General features: G+C 36.0%; 1 protein-coding gene across 1 annotated transcript in view; it reads right to left on the bottom strand.

Annotated features, from left to right (window-relative positions):
* The window catches only part of pch2 (pachytene checkpoint 2 protein), a 272,348-nt gene that overhangs the window by 157,031 nt on the left and 88,457 nt on the right, over window positions 1–26,860 (bottom strand). Inside the window, exon 5 of the mRNA XM_090398476.1 lies at window positions 15,414–15,504. Within this exon, the coding sequence (XP_090254602.1) occupies window positions 15,414–15,504 (91 nt within the window). The remainder of the gene's footprint in view (window positions 1–15,413; window positions 15,505–26,860) is intronic.

The following is a 26,860-nucleotide window of genomic DNA, read 5'->3' as shown; positions in this document are numbered from 1 at the left end:
TTGGCACCATTTTTAAAGACCATCTTAAATTAACCATATGTCTACTAATATATTAATTAATAAATCAAATACAATACATCCAGTCTCCATGTGTTGAGGCTTAAGTGATGTGACGACATCATGTTGGAGGCTTAACGGATTGCATACAGCACTCATAAAGGATTAAAACAGAATTTAATACTTCCTATATTTCATTTGTAATCCATGAAGATGTCTCAGTCACTGAGACATCTTCATGGATTACAAAAAAACTTATGTAACATATACACAAATACCACATGATACTATGCCAACTACGTGGGTAACTCTAAAGCCACTAACACACCTTGCTACAAACTGTCAAAACAGCTGGCTAACGCTCTGCTCTCCCCCCCTCAATGGACTTTCCACATCCTATATAAAAACTACCCATTTAAAACACTAATAGAAAATCACACATTTAAAACCTTAAATAACACAGACATATTGGTAAGCTTTGACATTTCTTCACTGTTTACCAATATTCTATTAATTGATACCTTAACACTCTTAAAAAAAGTTTTTCCTTCTGACACCTTAGATCTCTTTTCCTTTGACATCAATTCTGGTTATTTTTCTTGGAAGAATAAAATCTACAAGCAGAAGGAACTGCCATAAGTTACCCCCTTTCATCCCAATTTTTATATGGAAAAATTTTAAAAACAAGCCATAGACTCAGCCCCCTCTCAAATCTATGTAGATGATGTGTTCTCTATTTGGCCTCATGGCCCAGACACGTTAGACTCCTTCCTCAGTCAACTCAATAGCCTACATACAAGAATCCAGTTTACGATGGAAAAGGAAAAGAACAATAGTTCTTTATTATTATTAAAACACTAACCAAGAGAGCCCACAATCTTTGTTCCAGTGGAACTACCCTTGCAACTGAGCTTGACCACATACACAACACCTTCCTCTCCAATGGCTACAGCGATCACAGTATTAAAAAAATAATCAGTTCCTCTCCCATCCCCCAGCCATCTCTTCAGAAAGAGTTTAGAAATGCCATCACCATACCCTACATCCATGGCATATCAGAAAATATACCCAAGATTTTAAAAAAGTACAACCTACACACAGCATTTAAGTCCCACCGCAAACTTACTATCCTTATCCATTCTATAAAAGATCGGCTCCCTCCTCTCTCAGTGCCTGGAGTTTATAAAGTACCCTGTTCTTGTAAGCTGGCATACTCTGGACAGACAGGCAGATCAGCATCCATCCATCTAGAGGAACACAAGTCATACATCTGCAACCACGACTATGGTCAGTCAGGCCTGGCTGACCATGTTTTGGGTACAACTCACAGGATCTCTTGGAAAGAAAACCACCATGCTCCACCACAATAAATTTAAAAAAAAGAGAGACTATTTTTAGAATCTGCAGATAAATATGTTTAGATATAAATATAATAAAAATAATATAATATAGGTATCCCTTGCTTAACGTGGATTTGATTATCACAACGAAATTAATTGCGGCAATCCCTTGATATACGCCGCAAGAGTTTTGATTAACGTACCTTTAAATTTACCACGCAAAATCATACTCATGCCACAAGGCTGCAAAAATCTTTTTGAAATTGAACAACACACATATGAAGACAACGAACAAATGGAATGTGAAGATGAGGTTCCAAAGGAAATAACAGTCAAAGAACTGGATGGAATATTTCGCAGTTTAGAATCGCTTAAGCAGCAAGTAATGGATATGGCTCCAGATGTTAATCGAAGAATGCTCGTTTGCTGAGGTCTGGAGAGTCATTTTGCTTGTTATCGTAGAATTTATGCCAATAAGAAAAAAACTAAAACAGTTCAAACGACTGTTTATAACTTCTTTTGATTAAAAAAAATTGCAGTAACTAATGTAGGTACAAGTATTTATTAAACATTTACTTTGCATTCATTTTTTATCTTTCCTAAAAGAGTACCAAATAAAACGAACTATTAGTACAGTAATCGATCAGGGACGAATTGTACTTTTTACCATTGATTATTAGATTTGATTAACGCGATTTTGATATATGCAGTAACATCGAGAGATTAATTAACCGGTTTAATTGAGGGATACCTGTATATATAATAAAATATATATAATATATTTTAAGCTTCCTAAGATTTGGGAAACACTAATCATCAGAGATCCCACCTTACATTCCAGGCCAGCTCCCCCTAGAGAGGACTTTAGAGTCACCCACATGGTTGGCTTAGTATTGTGTGGTATTTGTGTATATGTTACATTAGTTTTTTTGTGATCCCTGAAGATGTCTCAGTGACTGAGACGAAATATAGGAAATATTAAATTCTGTTTTAATCCTTTCTGAGAGTGCTGTGAAAAAATAATATACTAAAATTACACTAATTAATAAGAGTAACCAATAAATAAAACACCTATCTTGCATGAGTTTGTTGTCAGAATGAAAAAAAAATGGCTGGTGGAAATAACATCCCATAGTAACAGAAACAAGATGAGGACTGATTAGTTATCATGAGAATTAATGTATAGCATATATGGAAGAAAAATAGTGGACACTAAGTCACCAAAGCAGATGACCTCACTTGGGTGTTAGAATTGTAATCGAAGTGATCAGATAGGTTATCAGAAATTGTAGAGCAATTAAGACAGTAAATATCGAATGGAAACTTTATGCCAGAGAAAATCATAAAGAGGGGATTCTAGGTTTAGTATTCTCTAACATGGAATGTCACATCTCTCATTTATGAAAAGTACATCAACTCTCATTAAAGCAAACTCAGTCCCAGAGGAACTGACTATTATGTTGATAGTGGATAGTGTTAATTGCAAGAGATTTTTATATAGAGGATATTATCATAATATTAATCCTACCACAGAGATGATCTCTGTTCAACAATTATTTTTAATTTATTTCTGAGTGTACCTATATATTTATTTATTTGCACAAGGGTTCATTCTGATTGGTGCAATGACCTTAACTCTTTCTTTCAGAATCCAAATAATCACTGACAAGACCCAAATACAAAATAAACACATTTAATAAAACAAAAACAATATATATATATATATATATATATACACTTCAAACAATATTATATAACTATAACTAACTACAGAATTAATTGGATCCAAGGCCTTTTAAAAATAAGTTTACACTTAAGACTAGACTAAACACTTTGTTTTCACAATGGCAAAATGTTCATAGCCAGTTTCTTTCTTTGTTAAAGCCTGTTTCTGAAGATATATGACTTTATTCTTCATTTTCACAGGATCCTTTCTCAATACTTATGTAGCACACATTAATTCTTCCTAACTCAATTCTGTCTCTTTTTAGTAGAAATAGTTAAATCCAGCGTCCTTAATACAGATGAAACTTCTTAATCAGAGTTTTCTCAAACATTCCTTTAGAACTTAACTAGCAAATTTCTTCTTTTATTCCCTAATGTTTATTGACAGTCTCAACTCTTCCACTTTAAAAAACTCAGTTCTACAATTCCCTTTTCGGAACCTACTATAAATCTTTCAATTAGCATTTCGTCCAATATTCCTTTTAAAACGCATATAGCAATATTTTCTTTTTATTTATCAATACTTATTCCACATTAAAACTTCATAGTTCCATGATTCCCTTTTCAGAATATACTATTAATTTTCTTCCGACTGTCACATAAAAAAACTCAATTTCCTCCAAAGCTAAATGTCTGCTGGCCTGTGTTCTAATTTCCTCCCAAACGCTATCTTGTTTATTTCTGTTACTCAGATACCGAACGCCTTCCTGGTCAGCTGTCAATCACACAAACTTCTCGGCGAGCATGCACACGCCTTGAAAATGGCAGGTGAGAAACTAAATACTGTATAATGGCTGACACGGTTGTTTCCGTTAGCAATAAGAGAATGTCTTCATAAAACACAAAACTTAATATTTTAAACTACTATAAAAATTTTTAAAGTAATACAACTATTCAAATCCGGCAAGTACATAAACTTTTTAACTGCTTTACATATCACTTTTGACAAAACAATTTCCATAATGGGCACATCACAAGTGCTGACAATGCGTGTTATGAAAACAAAACTAATAAACATACTAACATAAACAATATGTAAAAATATTCAGAATCACTCTTACATTGTACATTATCTGAATTATGTACCCTGGGATTTCTAAAATTTCCTGCATTAGGTTTTGTTTTATCCAAACTCATAAGTCCCAGAGGAACAGACTATTATGTTGAATAGATTGCTATAGTGGATAGGCTCCTTTAGCATAACATACCAACTGCACTTTGGTTGGGACTTTAGTTTGTTATAGTGACAAAGTTTGTTACAGAAGACACTTACCCTGGCAATCCTAGGGAGTACAAAAATAGTTTGTTATAGCACTAGGTTTGCTATAGTGAATTTTGGGGAAAAAGATCCCTCACTCCATTTCCACAAAACTAAGAAAATGAAGGAGACAAAACAAAAGAATATGGCAAGAAATCATATACTGATCGAACAATGTCTATCAGTATATGATTTCTTGCCATTTTCTTTGGCTCGAATGGAAATGGCTCAAAACAGAATGATGGGTAACAAAACAAAAGAAACAGCAAACAACTATACTAACAGGAACACAAAGGGTTAGCAGAAACCATTCATAAAGTACACAAAATGACTTAAGCACGAAGTCAAATATTAATGGGAAATGTATAAAAGTATGAAATTATAAAAATGAAAATCCAGAGTTAACATTTAAATTTTGAAATGTTAGGTTAGCTTAATATCATTGATGAAATCTTCATAATAAATAAATTATATGTGCAGTCTATACTATTAAAAATAAATAAAAAATAACATGAAAATTTCAATAATCAGTCAACTTTATAACTGTTTGCCCCTTATTAAAGAGATACATGATAAACATTAGTCAGTAATTGTCAACCTACATTAGTCAGCTTAAGTGTTGGGGATGTGGGAGGGATTGACATAATTGGTGACTAGTCATTTTCCTAACTCGATAGCTATCCAAAGATGGACAGTTCACATAAACTGATAAAGTTTTCTTAGAACTAAATTAAAGAAATATGACACAATATATATATTATTTCTTTGATTGGAAGCTTAATTAAAAGTTATGAAGTGTGTGGATAATCACGCATTTTGTGTTTGAAAGATTCTTTATCCATAAGGTAAAAATCTATTCCGATTTAGAATTTTTGATTTTAATGGTACAGTGTGCACATATTTAATTCATTATTTCAGGTAAGTGACATTAATTTACTAACATTTTAAATTTCAAACAATTCTGCATTTTCATTTTTATACTTTCATACTCATCTAGTTTTTTCTTATATCTTTCATTGTTTGCATTTATACTTTTTCATGCATCATTTTGTGTTCTATCCTTAACATCCTTAAATCATACATTAATCATCAATGTATGATTCTCTGTAATTTCCTTTGTTCATGTATGGTTCATACCATACATAAACAAAACGTTCGTCAACAAATGTATGATTTCCTGCCATTTCCTCTGTCTACTAATTGTGAATCATTTGCTAGGAAATTCAATTCGCTATCATGAAGGTTTTGAGCTTTCGCTGTTTATAATAGTAAGTTTAAAATTGCATTGGTTCTATGGGACTTAGGCCAAGACTTTCACATAGCCTGTCATACTGGTGTTTGCTGTAATGTATAACTACTGCATGATAGTGTTTTCTGTAATCGAGTAACCTCAAATGTACCATCCTTGTGACAGAGGGAATCATGGCGAGTTTGGGTAATTGAAGTGGAGAGAAGTTTTCAGGCTGCCAGCAAATGAGGTAGTGTGAGAAATAACAGGTCTGATCTAGATGCCTGCAAATAATACACATCATTTATGTTTGTATTTAGACCATAAATGCTGACAAAGAAAACATAGAAGTATATTTTTTAAGGATATTTGCCTCTTTCTTTTAATAAAATAAATTTAATCCTTTGACCAAGTGTAAGCAAACAAAGTTCGCATCTGAAGTATCTTCAGGACTGAGGCAACTTGTGGTAAAGGTGGACTAAGCTCTCATCACTTGTTTTAGTATCTCCCATAATGCAAAGCACATCTCCTTGCAGACATGTATAATGTTATGCATGAAGGGAAGGGCCACTACCCAGACCGGTTTCATCAGTGGGAGCCAGACCCAGAGGTGGTGTTGTGTCCCTATCTACGATTATTAAACTTTCCTTTATCCTTTCAAGTGAATTTCTATTTTATCTTTATTCAAAACTTAACTATGCACAAGATATCACAAAATTCAAATATTTAAGCTTTTTCTCCCCTTAGTGTCCCTAATATTTATATTATACTGCGCCCTTCAGGACATTTAGTTTAAGATATATAATTCGAAAACAAGGAGCAAAATACAAAAATATGTCTGAGCGTGAAACTATTAAGCAGTCATGACCATCTATCTCGTAACTTAATACATTAACTTCCCGCGAAATAGGTTCGTATGCTTTTCAAGTGGTGCATTAGGCAGCAATTTCAGACAACTGTATTATTAATGAACAAAAGTTTATTTAATATCTCAAACATGGTACAATTCAATTTCTATTATAAAAAACACAATTCAATACTAAGAATAAAATTTACAAAATTACACAAGCAAAATCCTATATGGGAATTTGCGATCGTGCCATCATATCAGACTTTATACATATAAATATACACATATAATTCTGGAACAAATAACACTTTACTTAACCTTATACTAGTCAGAATGCTCTATATTGCTATAATACCATGGACATTAATGTTTATATTCAGTTTACCTTATCTAATTTACAAAACAAAACAATATAGGTTTAAACTATCCTTTCGCTGTGCCCATATACATTTAACCTTTAAGACACTCTCATTTGAAATACCATGCACATACATAAATCTCTAGCACATGAATGCTTATCAAATAATATAAACTAGTTTACTCTCATTCTATTCTGATTTGTACTAAAGTCCTAGTATATCTTCGACTGTCCGGTAATTAAAATGATTGCAACTATATGCGATTTCAATTGATATAAGATTTTACAGTACCGTTCTAGGACGAATCCTGGGTTTCATGATCTATACCATTCGTGGTTGAATAAAGGACACACACACAGGATCTTCTATTCTATCACTATGGAACTCCTCACGTGGGCACGGACTTCTGTATGGATTTTCTTTCCCTCGATACAAGTACTGGATGATGAGATTCATAGACAATTTCCTCCTTCTTGTAACTATACAGCGTTCTCTTGCAATAGGAATACGGGATCGAATTCCTGCACACTTTGTTTCCTTGTTGCGTCGGACAGAGATAATTCCTATGCCGTCACTCAGGAAAACCCATGTTACCTATACGAAAATTTCGTGAAGAAACTCTGAGGGGAAAAAAGCCTCATGGGGAGGGGGTTTCCCTAACCCTTTTATCTGCATAGCCCCTATCGGCACCTTCTTCAATTTCTTTTCTCCCCCCCCCCTTACTGGAGTCGATCTCACTCGCCAATTAAAGTAGTGTTTTTCTGCCCAAAACATGCTACGGTTCGCATGCACGTGACTCTCACATGACGACGTCTCACTTCGGGAATTGACCTTGAGTGATCGTCATTTGTTTTAAGCTAGCCTAAATACTAAATTAATCCCCTTTTTAGAATGTACTTGAATATTTTAATCTCCTGTTTTCAAGTGTTAAACTACCCTCTCACATACAAATTCTTATCTCTAATCTTCTTTGTCTTACTTAACCTATTTTTTTTTTATATCCTTTATTGTAATAAGATTCCCTTTTTTATTATTTAGTTAAACAATTTCTGCTATAATTATTTTACTTGGATGCAAGCACTTTTTCTCATAAATATTTTTAAATATTTATGAGAAAAATATTTTTAAGTATTTATGTTTTTAAATATTTTGTATTAGCTACTTACATAGGATTTTATATTTTTATTTTCTTGTTACACCATGATAACTGAAATTTTTACATTCTTGTTTATCAGGGTGTAACAGTGGTGATATAAGGTGGAAGTAATGGAGAAGTCATATTTACCTATATGAGTTGCCAAACAGTGTCTCACCTTATTATTAAATTATTCTGGATTTAGAGAAAGATGTTGGAAGTTTTTTCCCACTTGGTTAAACTATATAAATTTAGTTTAATCCTTTAACCAAATGTAAGCAAACAAAGTTTGCACCTGAAGTATCTTTAGGACTGAGGCAACCCGTGGTAAAGGTGTACTAAGCTCTCATCACTTGTCTTAGTATCTCCCATAATGCACATCTCCTTGTAGACAAGGCCCTTCCCTTAATGTATAGCATTATACATGTCTGCAAGGAGATGTGCTTGCATTATAGGAATTACTAAGACAACTGATGAGAGCTTAGTCTGCCTTTACTAAGAGTTGCCTCAGTCCTGAAGATACTTCAGGTGAAAACTTTGTTTGCTTACACTTGGTTAAAGGATTAAACTAAATTTATTATAGTCTAACCAAGTGGGAAAAAACTTCCAGCCTCTATTTTTTTTTTTTTTCTTGTTTATGATTGAATTTTTTATTTTATTTTATTGGGAGTTTCTCTGTTCCACAGCATTACTGTATTTTTAATAGTATCTTTCACTGGTGATGTCATGCAGTTAATTACACAGCAGAAATATGCATTGTCAGGATGAGCACTTCACAAATATCTTTCACAGGGAGTATACACTCTCCTGTTCAGGCACAGCTTTGAAAGTTCCCTAACATACCACTATCATCTTACTCATTTTAGACGCGGTCTGGTAAAATGGCACAGGATCATTTTCTATATGTCTTTCTCAATTTTTTTTCCCCTAACAGAACCCTTGAAAATAATTTTCAAGTCTCAGGGAACTCCTGCATAAAAATGATTATACCTTTATGTTTATTTATTGAAATATTATATATCACTAACTCATTTATAAAATGAGTATTTTTGTCAATCACAATCTCTTGTGAAGCCTCCTAGCAACATCCTCATAGAATCCCAGTTGAGAAACCTGCCTCTAGATGGTTGGGAAACTTTCTGATACATTATTATCAGAGTTGATCCCATGGCCATCAGTCAGGGTACAAAATCATTTTCATTTCATCAAATAAGTAAGATTTTTCACTCACTTATTCAAGGACATGCTAAACATTATGTATAATATATCCTTGAAGGAGGTTGGCCTGCACTACATGCCAGTTGCAAACATAACTAACATAAAGGATTGTAGACAGTATATAACACAACTGTATGGTATTATAAACTATGCACTACTGCTAATTAATAGTTCATTTCTTAGGTGCAGGATGACCACCACATGAATAATAATGTAATATATTAAAAATGCATTACAAAACAAGCACAAAGTTAGTTTTGCACTGTTAATCAGATGATCCAATGATTCTCACAAATAAATTAAAGATGCCAGGAGATTATATTCTTAGTTTCATCCTTGATCCAAGTGTAAGCAAACAAAGTTTGCTCACACCTGGATAAAGAAACGGTCCCTCTCATATAAATCCATTCTTCCCTCAAACTCACTCCACACTTCCAAAAACTTGCAACTCTTCCTTCTAGGCTACATATATATGTAAATATGACTTCTGCATTACTTCAACCTAAGTATCACTTTTGGGTTTGGCTCCCACTGATGAGACCTCAATAAAGGTCAAAACCTTTTGAGTGGCTCTTCCCATAATGCATAGCATTATACATGTCCATAAGGATATGTGCGTAGCATTATGGGATACCAAAGCAATTGATGTGAAGTCATTAGCCTCAATATAAAAGTAGCCCATTTGTGAGGTGACTTCATGGGCAAACTGTTTGCTTATGCTTAGATAAAGGATGAAACCAAGAATATAATTTCTCATCATCATCAAATTCCTGCAATGTGCCCTCAAGGGGTGTACAGGATATGACAGTACTACATGAAAAAATTACATCATTACTAACTTCCTAGCTATAATTTTCCTCCAAATCAGTCTGTTACTTGTCAAGACTCCAACATTATCAGATCTTATATTTCTATCGTCTAAGGAACTTTCTACCGTATCAATCCACATATATCTTGGTCTTCCTCTGGGTCATTTTCCTGCCAACCTGGCAGAGAACACTTGTTTTGCTAATCTTTCCTCTCCCATTATATTTAAGTGACCATATGACCTGAGATTAGCTCTGCTAATGCATTCCTGGATGCTGACAATGTCAAGTTCTTTCCTAATATCCTCATTTTTAATATGATATTGCCATTGATGTCATCTGTTCATGCCTATAATCTTTCTCACGACTCGCATATTTGCGGTCTCTAGTCTTTGGTAAAGTGTTTTACTTCTGACCCAGCTCTCAGATCCATAAGTTAAAACTGGTTTGAACACTGTCTTGTATACAGCTAATTTAGTGTTCCGACTAATTTCTCTCTTATTCCATATCAATTTATTCAATTGACTTCCTACCATACCAGCTTTGCTGTTTCTGTTCTCTATTTCTATATTTACTTTACCATCTTCACTAAAAATCATGCCTAAGTAGCTGAAATGTTTTACTTGTTCCCAGGTTCTCCATTCACAACACAGTTGACATTTTCAATGATTCTGCCTATTTTCATTGTCTTTGTCTTTTTATTGCTGACCTTCATACCATATCTATTACAACAGCTATTCAATTTAGTCAGAGAATCTTGTAGCGGATTTATTCTCAAGTATAACATCGTCCGCATAAAGCAAAGAGCTGACATTAACATCTCCAATTTTGATATCAGGTTTAATACCACTTTCCTTCATAATGAATAACAGAGGGGATAATGTACATCATTGTCTCACACCAGATTTAACATTAAACCATCTTCCTGTACTTCCTTCAATTCTAACTGCTGACTTACAACTCAAATAAAGACTAAGTATTGCTTGATATAATGCAACATTGACACCATATAACTGCAGCGTATTGAATAGCTTCTCTCTTGGCACCTTATCATATGCCTTTTCCAAATCGACAAAACTTAAATACAGATCTTTATTATATTCCCATGCTTTCTCGACTATTTGTCGTAAAGTGAAGATCTGATCCTGACAGCCTCTATTTGGCCTGAATCCAGCTTGTTCTTCACCAAGCTTTTCTTCCACAATTCTTCTCAACCGTTTCTCAAGTATACTTGCATAGATCTTGCCAGGAACACTCAGTAGGGAAATACCTCTGTAATTCTCACATTCAGTTTTATTTCCCTTTTTATATATGGGTACTATGAGAGCTCTACTCCAATCATCAGGAATTCGTCCCTCTGTCCAGGCTTTCTGAACTATGCAGTGCAGCCACTGTAAGACTTTTATACCACCATACTTCAGCATTTCTGGTTGAATATCATCTACTCCTGCTGCCTTTCCACATTTCAAGCCTTTGATGGCTTTTCCTACTTCAAGTATGGATATGTATTCCTGACTGCATGCCTGGTCAGTGTTTTTTTATCACTGTGCTGTCATCACTGCTTGTTTCATTTAGGAGTTTTTCAAAGTAATTACTCCATATTTCAAGGATATCTTTTTCTCCTGTTTTCATGTCACCTTTATCATCTCTAACTCCTTTTACAGCACTCTTTCCTCCATTCCTAAGCTTCTTCAACAACCTCCAGAATATTTTGCCACCTTCTTGATATTTATTTTCTATATTCTTGCCAAAGTCCTCCCATGACTTTTGTTTAGCTAGTTTTACATGCTATTTAGCTTTCTAACATTTGTCTCTGTATTCTCTAAGAGTATAAGCTGACTTATTTGCGAGGAACTTTTGATATGCTTTCTTCTTTTCCTTCACTGCCTCTTTAACTTCCTGTGTCCACCAGGGAGTTCTGATTTTTTTTATCCTTGCACACAACCTCACCACATGCCTCTCTGGCAGAATCAATCAATGTTTTCTTCAGAGTTTGCCACTGAATCTCCAAGGTTTGATTCCTGTTCTCAAACTCTTTCATTTTCTTTTCAATAATCTTTCTGTATTTTAGTCTACAGTTCACATCTGAGAGCTGCTCAACTTTTATTCGGTTTAAAACTTTCTTATATGTTATTCTTTTCAATATGAAATTCAATTTTATCCTGCTCAAGACTAAACAGTGATCACTTCCAATTTCAAATCCTCTGTACACTCTGGTGTCCTGCACCAGGGAGAAAACATCACTATCAACAATAACATAGTCAATGAGACTTTTCTTATTCCTAGCCTCTTCTCTCCATGTGAATTTGTGCACATTTTTATGTTGGAACATGGTGTTAGTAATAACCAATCCATGTCCTGAGCAGAAATCCAACAGAAATTTGCCATTATTATTAGCTTTGCTCTTTTCTCCAAATTTTCCCAAAATATTTTTGTATGTCTCACAATCATTTCCTACTCTGCTATTTAGATCCCCAACAAGGACCAACTTTTCCTTTTTCATTGTGTCAGTTGCTTTTTCTAAAGCGTCAAAAAATTCCTCCACTTCTACCTTAGTAGAACCTTCTGTGGGACCATAGGCATAAATAAGTCTCATTGTCCAGTTCCCCATTCTCATATTTGCCCACATTACTCTACTTGAGACTGACTGCCATTCAAGAAGATTAGCCTCGTATTTTGTGTTGAATACTATGGCTACTCCTTCTTTTCCTTGATTGTCATTGCCTGAATATAACATTTTGTATTTATTGCTCAGAAAGATCTCACCAGTTTTTGTCTTTTTTTGTTTCAGTCACCCCTATTATGTCGATCTGGTACTTATCTAATTCCGCAGCTAGCTCCATTTCTTTGCCATTCAGGCTTCTTACGTTGATAGTACCGATCTTTAACTCTGGTGATGTTGAGTTGGGGTTTGTTTTCAGATTTGTTCCAGTAGCTGACTTTTTGCTGTTCGCCCTGGTTCCCTGGCGAAAACAACGGGGGCCTTGTTTAACTGGGCGACGCCCCAGCCGGCATGAAATTTTGTCATGTTGTACCATTATTTTTTTTTATTTTGGTTTAACCAATAAGAATACAATTTGGTCGGCTAAATCCCAAATTGCCAGCCCATCCTCGTTCATTCAGTATCAAAGTAGATACCCAACAGGGTGCACCACGAGAAGGTGAGGATTGGACATTAGGTCAGAAGCCCTGGTCGGTTCTCCGCATTCCTTTAAAGGCTATGTGGAAGTCTCCTCTCAGTTATACAGCTTTGACCCTTAAGCATCCCGAATATAATTTCTTGGCATCTTTAATTTATAATATAACCAAGTGAAAAAACTTTCAAGATTCTCACAAAACAATTCTCCATCTCCACCACTCCACCAACTGCAACTACCTTCATCATCTACAACAACAACATCTACCACTGACCATCACCACTAGTATTTTCACAGACATCCATGCCATGGCAGAATTCGAACCTGCAGCCTTTTGGCTGGAGAGCAGATATGCTAACCACTCGGCTAACCAGGCTGGCAAAGACTTTCCTCCAGATATTGTAAAATTATTTGACTTTGTAATTAATTCAGGATACTTTAGATGCCAGAACTATATAAACAGATCAAGGGAATAGCTATGGGGTCTCCCCTTTCTCCAATTACTTTATGGAACATTTTGAACAACATATTCTGGACGTTTTTTTCACCTAAACCATCAGTTTGGTACATATATGCTGATGATGTTTTGCTGTATGGAACTCCTCTTTGTCTCATCTTCATGAATTTCTTAGAAAAATTAATTCAATTAACCCAAAAATCAAATTTACCCTAGAAGTAGAAGACAACAATTGTCTTCGTTTTCTGGATGTTCTCATTCTACATCAACCAGATGGCAGTTTACAGTTCTCAGTATAAAGAAAACCAACTCAGACTGGTAAATACACTGATTCTAACCTCTCATCATCACCCTTGTCAGAAATATGGTGTAATCAAATCTTTAGTTCATAGAGCTCATAAAATTTGTTCGACAAATTCTCTTTTAAACAACTGTTTATTATCAGAACTACCTTTAGTACAAATGGTTATGATGCAAAAACTATTGAAAAAATAATCAATAATTATGGCTGTTGTCCTAACCCTCCTCAAGAAGAGATTACCAAAATTTGTATTCTGTATGTTAAGGGACTTTCTAAAAAAATAGCAAGATTACTTCGACAGATTAATGTACAAGTTGCTTTCTGTCTGGTTTGCAAACATAATACATTCCTTATCTCACCAAAAGACAAATATCCTCCTCCACCTTATCCTGGAGTTCATAGAATACGCTGCTCTTGTGGCTTATCTCATTATGGACAAACTGGTTGATCTGCACAAATTCATCTGGAAGAACATCAGGAATGCATTTCACATAACAAACCACCCAGCAAATTCAGTTTAGCAAACCATGCTTTATCTACAAAACACAGAGTTCAGTTGGACAAAACCAAAGTGTTACACAAAAGTTACTTCTTCTAGAAAGACTCTACAAAGAAAGCTGTGAAGCACATGTTCACAACCCGATTCAAATGAATCGGGTTGTGAATGTGTGCTTCACAAATCTGACCAAATCTGTGCAGTAGTCAACATGAGGTCAGATCATGGCTTTATAAAGAATAATAACCTCTCTATCTTTACTTGTCAATGTGCTCTTCAGCATCTAAGTAATCTTCTGACCTATTTTACCTACTCTTGCAATATGTCCTTTGAATGTAAAATCTCCATCCACCATCACCCCCAGATCCCTAGCCTCATCAGTTTCCTATAAACTAGTAGCATCAAAATTGTTCATTCATAAAAGTTCATTTTTTCACAAATTAAAAAATGAACAAAAATGACTGCCTAAAACTTTCTCAATTTTGGGAAGTTATATTAACAAATACTCACCATTCATGTATTCCATAATTATAATTAAATTTTGTGTATAATTTAAAAATAATTAACTAAATCAATTTATTGTAATTTATTTTGAATATCTACTAATATAGATGGAACTAGTCTTCTGCAGCTGATATCGAACATAACATCACGTGCTTTCAATTAAATTGTTCTCTTTCGAGTTTTCCTATAACTGTATTGACAATGGCTATGAAACTTAGCCAACATTTTACAATAAAAATACTAAATGTAAGTGTTTCTGGTATTAATATTTTATAATGAATTCTTATGGCATGCTTTCAGCTGAAGTGTGGCTGCAGATATTTTGTCAATTCCACCATCTAAAAATATAGAATTAAATTACTCTTTTAGCATAAATTAAAATTTTATATCAGTCTTTTAACAGCATCTGGATGGAGATATACAGGATAGCTCCATTACCTAATAAGCTTTGCTACTTTTATTTTTATTTTTTTTTTGACTGCAAACAATTTTATTTTTATGAATTTACTTTGTGGAAATGACACATCAACATATATTACATAAATCAAATCCATGTAAGCTTAAAGAAAAGTATACATTAGAAATTACAATTGCAATCTTACCATGAAGGAGAATCACTTTATTCCATGATATAATGTTAGCGTCCACACTTTTATCAGCAAATAACAGAGTTGTAGAGACAAAATTCAGAAGCTATATACAAAATACTTCAAATTAACATAGCAAATAGTACTTCACTAAACCTAAGTTTGCTATTATGAAATAATATTATTATATAAAAAATATGACATTCTTGATTAAAACAAAATAAAAGCTATAGGAAAAAAGAATCACTTTAGAAATAATTAACTGGCTGGAGTATTGATGGAATTTGTTGTTAAAAGTTCTCTGAAAAGACTTATTTATATGGGCACTCCATGGAATCAAAAGAATCATTGCAAGACACCTACTTTATTCACTAACACAATACCTATCATACATCTCCTTAAACCTATTCACTGTTGGGGAGATCACAACTACCTCTAACAACCTCATTCTCCACACCCTTACTAACCACACTCTTAGACAGCTTCCAAGTGTGACCCCTTGTTTTCTCCTACTCCAAAATATATATTGAAAAGTTCTTCTGCATCAAATGTTATAGTATCCCCTTTAGAAACTTGTACATTTCTAGCATATCCCCCTCTCCTTAGGCTGTCAGCTAAAGTGCTCACACACCTTCAATGTATTTTCATAGAGAACATTCCACAGACCTGTCACCAGCTTGGTCACTTGTCTCTGAATATTGTCCACCACCACCCATCCCCAAGAAACACAGGTGACCAAATCTGTGCAGTAGTCAACATGTGGTCAGATCATGGCTTTATAAAGAATAATAACCTCTCTATCTTTACTTGTCAATGTGCTCTTCAGCATCTAAGTAATCTTCTGACCTATTTTACCTACTCCTGCAATATGTCCTTTGAATGTAAAATCTCCATCCACCATCACCCCCAGATCCCTAGCCTTATCAATTTCCTATAAACTAGTAGCATCAATATTATACAAAGTGTGTAATCTTTTCATCCCAAAGTGCATTATCATACACATTACAATACTGAATTGACAACCATTGTCCTTTGCCCTCACTGCTAATTTATTAAAATCATCTTGTAAGATATCTACATCCCCTTTATCAACTATTGCATTCCTTAGATTTGCATCATCAGTAAACAACTGAATGTCCCATTTCAAATCTTCTGCTATATCATTAAACATACAAATTAGTGGTCCTAATACAGAGACCTGGGGCATACTCAACAAATCATGCTCTTTTGCTTTGATTCCACTCCACCATACACCATCCTTTGATGTCTATCAGCCATCCCCCAATCCAAGCCACCAGCCTCATATCCATACTCATTTGCTCCAACTTATGTAATAGTTTTCTATTTGGTATTTTGTCAAATGCCTTTACAAAGTCCAGCAATATCATGGTGTAGCCATTTCCTTTATCCAATTCTGTTCAATCCAATTCATTTGATAATAATATAAAATGTGAATCAATTACTGAGGCAGGACCTACCTTTTACAAAGCGATGCTGCCCCTATAAAGTATCATACTCCTATCCACCTATTCTTGAATTTTACTTTTAATCAACTTTTCCAATACTTTAACCATAACTTCAGAGATACTAATTGGTCTGTAATTTGCTACTTCCATCTTGGAGCCACCTTTATGTAATAGAACTATCATGGTCTCTTTCCACTCCCTTGGAACCTTGCCAGGGCTGAGGCTTAGATTAAACAACTTCATTAGAGGCAGTGCCAGTTCACTTGCACATCCCATAACACACAAGCAGATATACCATCCAAGCCCACTGCTGTATTCACATTGATATTTTTCAATATACTGAGTACCTTCAGATGCTGCTACATGCATTTTATATGCTATATACATATCGTATACATATACATAAGCTGATCTACTTCAATGCTTACAGCCTGTCACCTCATTAACTGCAAAGTCACCACCTGGATGGCATACCCTTGCAAAGTGATCACTTAGTAACTGAACCATTTCTTCCGCTTCCGTCACTTTTCTACCATCAGCACTGAGTAAAGTTATCTTTCCATAATCATTCTTTTTCTTACATACAATGTAGCAAAAAAAAAACTCTTTTGATTTCATTTTGACATGCTTAGCTAATTTTCTCCCAAAATCTGATTTAGCCTTCCTTACCATACTAGTTACCCTTCTTGCTCATGCTTAATATTGCTCATAGGCATGTTGATCACCTTGTTTATATTCTTTCCACAATGCTTTCTTTTTTTGCAGCTCCCACTTTATATTGCTAGTCATCCACTTAATCTCCACTCAGTTTATCCTCCTGACATTGGGTATGCACTCCGATACCACCTCACTCAAACAATCCTTGTCCACTTCCCATGCACTGATGATATCCATTCAGTGTAGTTTCTTATGACCATAACACTGCTCCAAGTTGTCTTCTAAATTTTTCATAATCGCAAGCTTTGTAGTTCTGGATAAACCCTTTCTTGATTGAAATTTCCAAACATTGAGCAACTTCTCAGAACAAGACTGCATGGTACTTTACCCAATCAGCCTACATGCTGATCATCAGAAGATAGATCTTCTGATGTTATTACCAGATCCAACACTCTCAAACCCCTGGTATCTTCCATCACGTGCTGTTTCAGGTAATTATCCCTTAGTAACTGTATAAATTCCATTTTGCCACCTGGCTTTTCTCCTTCCAATCAATATCACCATAGTTGCAATTTTCTGTGATAATTGCTCAGCCTGCCTGCACTCATTGTGGTAATCTGCTGATACATGTCATTCACATCCTCTTCTAGACCCTCAAGTCTATAGCAGCAACCAACAATATATTTTGTCCTATTGGCCTCTATCACACTAGACAGCCTCAAATGAAATACTTCCAATCTTCCATAACTTCTATTTTTAGTGGTTGAAGTTCTTCGGCTATCAGATTAATAATACCCAGCCTCCTGCCCTATTTTCTCTATCTTCTCTGAAACTACAGTATCCATTACATTCTATCCCTGTAACTATATCATTCTCTGACAACCGGATCTCTCAGATGCCAATAATATTTGGCCAAGTCGAGCTGAACATTGGTAAGAACTCCTATCCTTTATTTCTGATACTTTAGGAATTCATGTACATGCATTTCAACATCCCCTTGGGCCCACAGTTACCCTTACATTGTCATTACCTGCTAATTCAGATTCAAAACCTGGGAAACTGCACTCATCTCTTCATAGTCATTCCTGTACTCACTCATTTGTCCGAGGGAGTGGCTAGACTCATGCCTCATTGCCCCCCCCCCCCAATATCTATAGTTTCCCTTTTGCACTTCTAAAATGGAAACTATAGATATTGGGGGGGGGGGGGGGCAATGAGGCATGAGTCTAGCCACCCCCTCGGACAAATGAGTGAGTCTAACACTTTCTCCAACCCCCCCCCTGGAGAAACCATTTAAGTGAGGTCCATCAGGCACATACAGGTCCTTACATACATTAAATTTGTTCCACGCATCAATAAATTGCACACCATGCCTCTTACACAATCTTCTCATTGACTCACTAGCAATCATGCCCCTTCTTCTCAATTCTATCCTATCATACTGAGACAGGAGACTCATAATCTTTAATTTCTTACTCTTCATTTTTGCTTCTATCAACTCTTTTATATCTTCTCTCTTTGCATATTTTTCACCTTTCAAATCAATTTGTGCCTGTCAAGACAATTACTCCTTCACTTCTTTCTCAACAAACAGGCAAACTTACAGCTACACTAACATCCTTTATCTTCACACTTGGAAAACATGCTTTTGCCACTTTCTCATTAAGCATACCGCTCATCATCGAATCCATACACAATACTATATTTTATATCACCATTCCTTACATCCGAGACACCTCGGAAAAAATCAACAAGATCCTAAAAAAAAAAAAAAAAACGACTTGACCTCTTGTTACAGACCATATTGAAAATTGGCATCCCTTATCCACTCCACTAAAGACCAACCACTTCCCCTAGACCTACCTGGTGTATACCAAGTCCCTTGTAGCTGTAAATTGTCCAACTTTGGCCAAACAGGCAGGACAGCAAATATCAGAATCTCAGAACACAAGGACTACATCCGTTTTCACCAGTACAGCCACCCTGGGCTTGCAGACAGTGCTCTGGATACTCGCCACAGAATAAGGTGGAAGAAAGCCACAGTAATACACCACAGCAAGTTTAAATATGAAAAACTATTGATGGAATCAGCCTCAGTAACATGCCAAACCTCAACAAATTTGCAAATTTCACTGGCAATCATGACCCTTCATTTCAACTCTATCCTATCATACTGAGACAGGAGACTCACAATCTTTAATTTCTTACTCTTCATTTTTGCTTCTATCAGCTCTTTCATATCTTCTCTCATTGCATATTTTTCACCTTTCAAATCATTTGTGCCTGTCAAGACAATTACTCCTTCACTTCTTTCTCAACAAACAGGCAAACTTACAGCTACACTAACATCCTTTATCTTCACACTTGGAAAACATGCTTTTGCCACTTTCTCATTAAGCATACCGCTCATCATCGAATCCCCACACAATACTATATTTTACATCACGATTCCCTACATCTGAGGCACCTCGGAAAAAATCAACAAAATCCTAAAAAACATGACTTGACCTATTGTTACAGACTATATAGAAAATTGGCATCCCTTATCTGCTCCACTAAAGACCAACCACTTCCCCTAGACCTACGTGGTGCATACCAGGTCCCTTTAGCTGTAAATTGTCCTACTTTGGCCAAACAGGCAGGACAGCAAATATCAGAATCTCAGAACACAAGGACTACATCCGATTTCACCAGTACAGCCACTCTGGGCTTGCAGACCATGCTCTGGATACTTGTCACAGAATAAGGTGGAAGAAAGTCACAGTAATACACTGCAGCAAGTTTAAATATGAAAGACTATTCATGGAATCAGTCTCAGCAACATGCTAAACCTCAACAAATTTGAATGCATGAGACTGCCCCAAATTTGGGAAACATATATCAGAAGAACTTCAGCCCAAAGACCAAGAACACCTAATATAGTTTGCTAGGGGGCACCATCAGAACTTTAGGAAAACAGTAGCTTCCTCGCTTCGTTTCTCATTTGCTGTTATGTAGTACTTGCGTGCATATGTCTTTATCTTAAGTTCCCATGAAGATTATCTTAAGTTCCCATAAAACAACAAATTCCCATGAAGATGGCAACATGAAGTTGCCAAAATATCGGAAAGTATATATTAAAGTTGATTTAATTTATATTTCTAGTGTACGCTGTCAATTCCTTAAGTATTTAGTTATCAATACTATATTTTCTGCCAGTTTCTTGCACTTTTATGCTTTTCCCATTCACTCTTTTTTTCATTCTCTATCCTTCTGTGCCACTTGGCAATTGTTTCTCCAGTCACTTGTGCACACGTTTTCTCCTGTGAAGGGATCCTTCTTCTAAGTGTGCAATTTCTCTCCAATCTAGCATTTCATCGTTTACATTATTACTTTCAACCACTTCCTTCAAGCTCTAATTCATACTTCGTGCACTGTCAATTACTGCTTCAGTACATCCATAATATGAGTCACTTCATTCTTTCACTCCTGACATGATTCACATTTCTTAATACACGCTTACAAAACATTTCCGACAAATATTTTCTCCATTCTCGCTCTCATATAACAAACCATTCACTCTCAACAACGAATACATTAAACATGCTACATCGCACTAAATCCCACATGTCAATATCACTGAACATCAATGTCTTGGTCGCAATTTTTCATGTAGGCATCGGTGCCATAATGAAAAACGTTTCGAAAAGTATATTGTGTAAAACGATAAGCATCATTTTTTTTTAAAAATGATGCCAATTTTGGTTTAGTTTGTTTATTATCTAAATATCTAGGATAAAAGTAAATAGTTCAGCTTAGACATTGACTTAGTAATAAATTCTGTTTTAACTGAGGTTATTTATTAATAAATAAAAACACTCTTACAATGCTAAATATTTTAAAAAAAAGTTTTTAATATTAGCACTATAAGTGTTCTCATTATTAACTAATTAATCCGAGTGAGTTAATTGTCTGTAATTGGCTGTTTATTATAGTTATTGATAAACAGCCAATTATAAATAATTAAAACTCAATCAGATTAATTAGTTAATAACCAGAAACATAGCACTGATAAAAGCATGTGTACAATAATAATGGGCAGCAGATTCCTTGTGTGACTTAAAAAATGTTCTGTCTCTCTCTGTGTGTGTGTTTGTGTGGAATATACACAAATGAAAAACAAATTTTCTGTGAAATGCAAGACAAAAGTGCTAGAATATGCCAGAAATGTGTGATAATTAATCACACCGAGAAACTTGAAATGTTGAATGTAAGAAGAAATTTAAATGAAGGAACAAACGATGGCAGGTAGTGATACATGCTAAATGGAATGCAAGTGTTACATCGTGAATGAAGAACTTTTATAAGGAAACAATTCATTCAGGATTTAACAAGTCAGAAAAATCAGCTGAGAGAAAAAACTTGTACTCGAGCAGAAGAAATAAAGTACTAACTGTAAATAGAAATAGAATTATCTCCTTTTAGTAGAATTGTAATACCATGTAAAGAACTTTGTGTATAAATTAGTATTATATGAATGCATCATGTATACAATGAATGGGTAAATTAGATGTAAACAATAGTCCAAAGATCATGAGCGGGCCTGAGGCATTGGCAATCTTGGAAAGCAACGCACATTCATTTCCTGGAAGATGCTGCTCGCAATCACGGGATGAGCCGAAATTCCCGCGGAAGAAAGAATAGCGGGCGGGATAAAATCGCAACTAGTAACAGGGTGCTAAAAAAGGGGGAAAGTGAAGGGAGAATAAAAAGGGTTTGCACCCCTTTTGCAACGCTTTTTTCACCTATTTTGCCGGACGATGATTCGACTTCTCCCGTGGACCAGAAGTTTCTGATGGTGTTTCTTGGCGATAGTACAATATTGGACGGTGCGCTTTTCCCTTCAATGTCTGAATTTCTGCCGGTACTAAAGCGCGAGATGTCGGCATATGCTGTCTTTGCTGAAAGTTCCGACGGAATAATATCGTGGACGTATCCTATGAACCCAAAACAGATCCAGAATTGACGCGGGAACAACACCAGGTGCAGAGCATAGCTTAATCCGATGACCATAGTGACCCACCATGTGGACGCAGGCTTATGGAAGTATCAAGAGGTAATTCAAACAAAGAAGGACAGTTCAGACGGACCTGGAGATCCTGCCCCAAGAAATGGTAAAGTACAGATTTTGTTGTATAATTACCCAATCAGTAAAAGGGAAAGATCATTGCAGTGTAATAATCGAGTATGGACAGTATTTAAGAACCTTAAGTGATTATTTAGCAGTGGCTAATGTCCATAAGACAAATTGTCTGGAATGATTATAGATGATTATGACTAGTTTAATGTGCAAGACTAACATAGTAGATAGAATATTGATTAGAAGTGTATATATAATGTGTATATTATGTGTGTTTAATCTCTAACTTAAAAGAAGGATTTATTGTTCATGCATTAGAGTATTAATCAGTTTGATACAGTTTGATTTAGCATGTCATTGAACTAATTGAAAGTGAGATTGGTCTAAGTGAATATGTCTTTAGATTCCAATAAATATGTTTTTTGAATATGGGATTGAAAGAAAGGTATAACATGTTGTTATGGAGGTTACGACTGCAAACCAGAATTTACTTAGCCACAGTAAAGCGTTTAATTTATGACTTTAAGCACTAAATTTATTCACTATGTGCACCAAAAGTCTGGTAAAGTCTCCCTGAATAAGAGTCCCCTCTATTCTAAGATACTGGCTGGCGCAGCTTTAATAAAAAAATTTGTCAATATCTGAAGAGGAGACGGCCCCAGAAAGAAATTAGAGGATTCGTTTCTTTTAGCAAGGAATAACCTTTAACAGTCAGGGTAAGCACGTAAGTAAAATTAGGAATCGGCTAGAGATATAGAATTTGCTTTCCTTATAGAATGAACACGTAAGAAGTGATACAGATATTAGAGTCAGGGAAATTTTGTAAGTCTTGTAGTCATTGTAGAGAGGTAAATTCATAAAGAAAGTAAATTATTTAAGGAAAAGTAACGACATAACATTGGTGCAGACGTCCCTGTTTGGACGCCAAAGGTTCCCCCTTTCTATAAAAAAATTTTCCCAAGATAAATTTTTTCTTTAAGCATCCCTCAATTCTCTGGGAAGAACCTTTCCATTTCCCCTTGGACTTAATTCATATCTTGATTGAGCAAAATCCTCATTTACCTCATCAATCAATTTCTCATCTCCTCTCTGATTGCCCTGTGTATGCTTAATTCCCTGGTTCGCACCAGAGTATCTCCTATGTTTGTTGTAGTTGGAAAAAAGGTCATTCGAGGGGGGGAATGTTCTTCCTCCTCTTGTGCACTCCCTCTTCACCGTTGGCTCACCGTGGATTTCATCTCGTTATCTCTATGGTGGTTGCCCACTAACTGAGGTTTTCCCCTTTCCCCCCACACACTCTCTAGTGAATTTCCCAAGCACACCAACCTGTCAGATCTACATTTGTAAAGTTTCATTTGGTTTGAGTGCACAACCATGGTCTTTCCCCGGCATGCCCTTTCTCTTATCCTAATTTCACTGGAGACAACTTTTCTAGGATCTCAAATGGTCCTTCAGCACTCTTCCCAAATTTTCCCCCTTTCCTATTACTGGAAATTTTTTCTAGTAGGACCAGATTCCCAGGATTCAGATCTTTATACCTTCTTAGTCTGTTTACATATGACCTTGCCCGTTGTGAACATATGTTGCTGGACTCAGCTACCATTTCATAAGCCATTCTGTTCTCCCTGATAAGATTATTCAAATAGTTGTCTATATCAGGGAAACCTGATATAGACGACTATGATGACATGGGAACTTCTGAAGTCATTTGGGAATAAAGGCTCGAACCCATAGAGTAAGACAGCAGAAGCCTCTCTGGTAGCAGCATGGAGAGCTGTCCTACATGCAAACAGAGTGTGTGCTAGATGGGTGTCCCAGTCTGATACTCTAATATGTGCTAGCTTGGAAAGAGTGTGCTTAAGCGTTCTATTCATCCTCTCGCACATTCCATTTCCTTGAGGATGATAAGGAGTAGTGAATAGTTTCTTAATTCCTAATAGTCTACACAGCTGCAGCATAACTTCTGCAGTGAAATTAGACCCTTGGTCTGACAGGAGGGTATGAGGTGTTCCATACCTGGAAAAGATTAGTTTGAATAGCTTATTAGCCACAGTCTTAGTTGTTTGGTCCTTCATGGCTGTAGCTTCAGGAAACCTCGAGAACATATCAATTATTACAAGAATATACTCATTGCCCTTCGAGGTGGTGGGAAGTGGGCCGACAATGTCCATGGCCACAGCATGAAAAGGATGCGAGGGGATTGGGAAAGGTTAGAGAGGAGCTTTTCCTGTAATGCTCGACTTCTGCTGACATGTGTGGCATGAAGACACATATGCTTTGATGTCCTCTCTCATTCCTCTCCACAAAGATCTATCCTTTACTCTATTCCATGTCTTATGAATACCTTTGTGTCCTGCTAGGTCCGAGTCATGAAACGTGAAAAGCACCCAAGGAATCATGACCTTCGGAACTATGATTTTTTCTTTCCATCTTCCAGAAATGTCTTGTTTCGACAACAAAAGACCATTCTTGTCTATATGCAAGGTATCATGTAACAATTTCCCAATCCTTTCACCATTTAATAACCTTTTGTATATGCCCCCCCACATTGGATCTCCCTTTCTGAGCCTCAAATATGGCAGTCTTTTCCTAAACTTGAAACTGGGACTTTGTAGGTTCCTTCTTCTTTCTCTCATCTACCACAAGTACAGAACTTACAATCTCCTCATCTGGGCAGGGTTTCTCCACAGGATCTGAATCCAAAGACCTCGACAGGTAGTCAACTACAACATTCTCTTTTACAGGAATGTAGTTCACTTCAATATTGAACTCCTGCATCTCGAGAAACCACGGTATGACTCTCTGATTTTTATCCTTCATGGATGAGATGAAGGACAGGGGCTTGTGATCCGATCTTAGTATGACATGTTGTCCCAATAACATGTATCGAAACTTCCTAAGTGCATAGATGATTGCCAAGGCTTCCTTTTCAATTACCTAGTAGTTTTTTTCGGAAGAGGAGAGCTTTCGGCTAATGAAGGCAGTAGGCCTGAAATCCTCTCCCTCCCTTTGCTTTACTACTGAGGCAATTGTGTCATTGGAGACATCAGTAGCCAGAAAAAAAAAAAAAAAAAAAAAAAAAAAAAAAAAAAAAAAAAAAAAAAGGTTTGCCCAAGCTTGGGATAGTTGAGAACAGGTGACTTGGCCAATGCTAGATTTAGAGCGTGTTCAAACGATTCAAATGATGTGATCTGTACAGCATGTTCAATCTTGTTTGTGCACAACAGGGAGCTAATCTCCTCAGAAAATACATTTGGATATTGTTGATACACAGACTGGAAGAATTTCTTGATCTCTGCCTTCTCATCTTCTGTATTAGACAAACCCATAGCATCATGCATTAGTTTTTCCTTCCACTCAATTGGATCTCCTTCTAAATTATTTAAATCAACACACACGTGGTCTCCTGTGTTTCCCGTTCATTACCTGTCTCAAATTTCGGTTGGAATGTTTTTCCACAGAGAGAGATTGATTGGTGCTTAAAGTCACACATGAAGTGATGCTTTTCTAAAAAGTCAAGCCCTAATATGATCTGATTGCTTGTGTCAGCTAGTTCAGGGAGGATTAGCATTTCATGTGTGAGACTCACAGGGAAACATGGAAAGGAAAGTTTTACCCTAGCCTTGGTTGTTGAGTGTAGTCCAACCTTGGCAATGCCCATGATTTTAATTGGTTTCTGTAACTCAACCAGACTATCAGGAGACAGAGTAATGAGCTTCCTGAACAACGACATGGGAATTACTGAAACGTGGGCTCCAGTGTCGAACAGGAAACTGCAAGGGACCTTTTCAACAAAACCATCCACTAGGGACAGTGGTATCCTTCCTTGCACTTCTGCTATGGCTACACTCTGCATTCTACAAGTGCTGATTTTTCTCAATTCTTGCTTACCCATTCACTCAGGTTTGCAAAAGAACTCCCTCTTTGACCTTCTAGGTCTTGTTTCCCAGTCCTTTCTTCACTCTGGTGTTCTGGGGATATCAGATGGCCCGCACTCTTATTTAACTCAGTCCAGCCTTCATGCTCAGAGTGGGGAAGAGGTGCTCATCTGATCCCCCCCCAACAGTAATGTCCTCAGGGAAGCGGCATGGGCTATTTCATCTAGTACCCCTTCCTTCTCCCTGGCCAAATAATAGCATTCATCCAGACTTATTACATTTTTTGTAAAAAGGACTTCTTGCAACTCACCCACTAGGCCCGATTTGAATCGTTGAAAGGCT

The sequence above is a fragment of the Typopeltis vanoorti genome, chromosome 9 (assembly GCF_054136105.1).
Source record: "Typopeltis vanoorti isolate ZY-2024b chromosome 9, IOZ_Tvanoo_1.0, whole genome shotgun sequence".
In the NCBI taxonomy this organism is placed as follows: Eukaryota; Metazoa; Arthropoda; class Arachnida; order Uropygi; family Thelyphonidae; genus Typopeltis; species Typopeltis vanoorti.
This window is presented reverse-complemented; position numbering and strand designations above follow the sequence as displayed.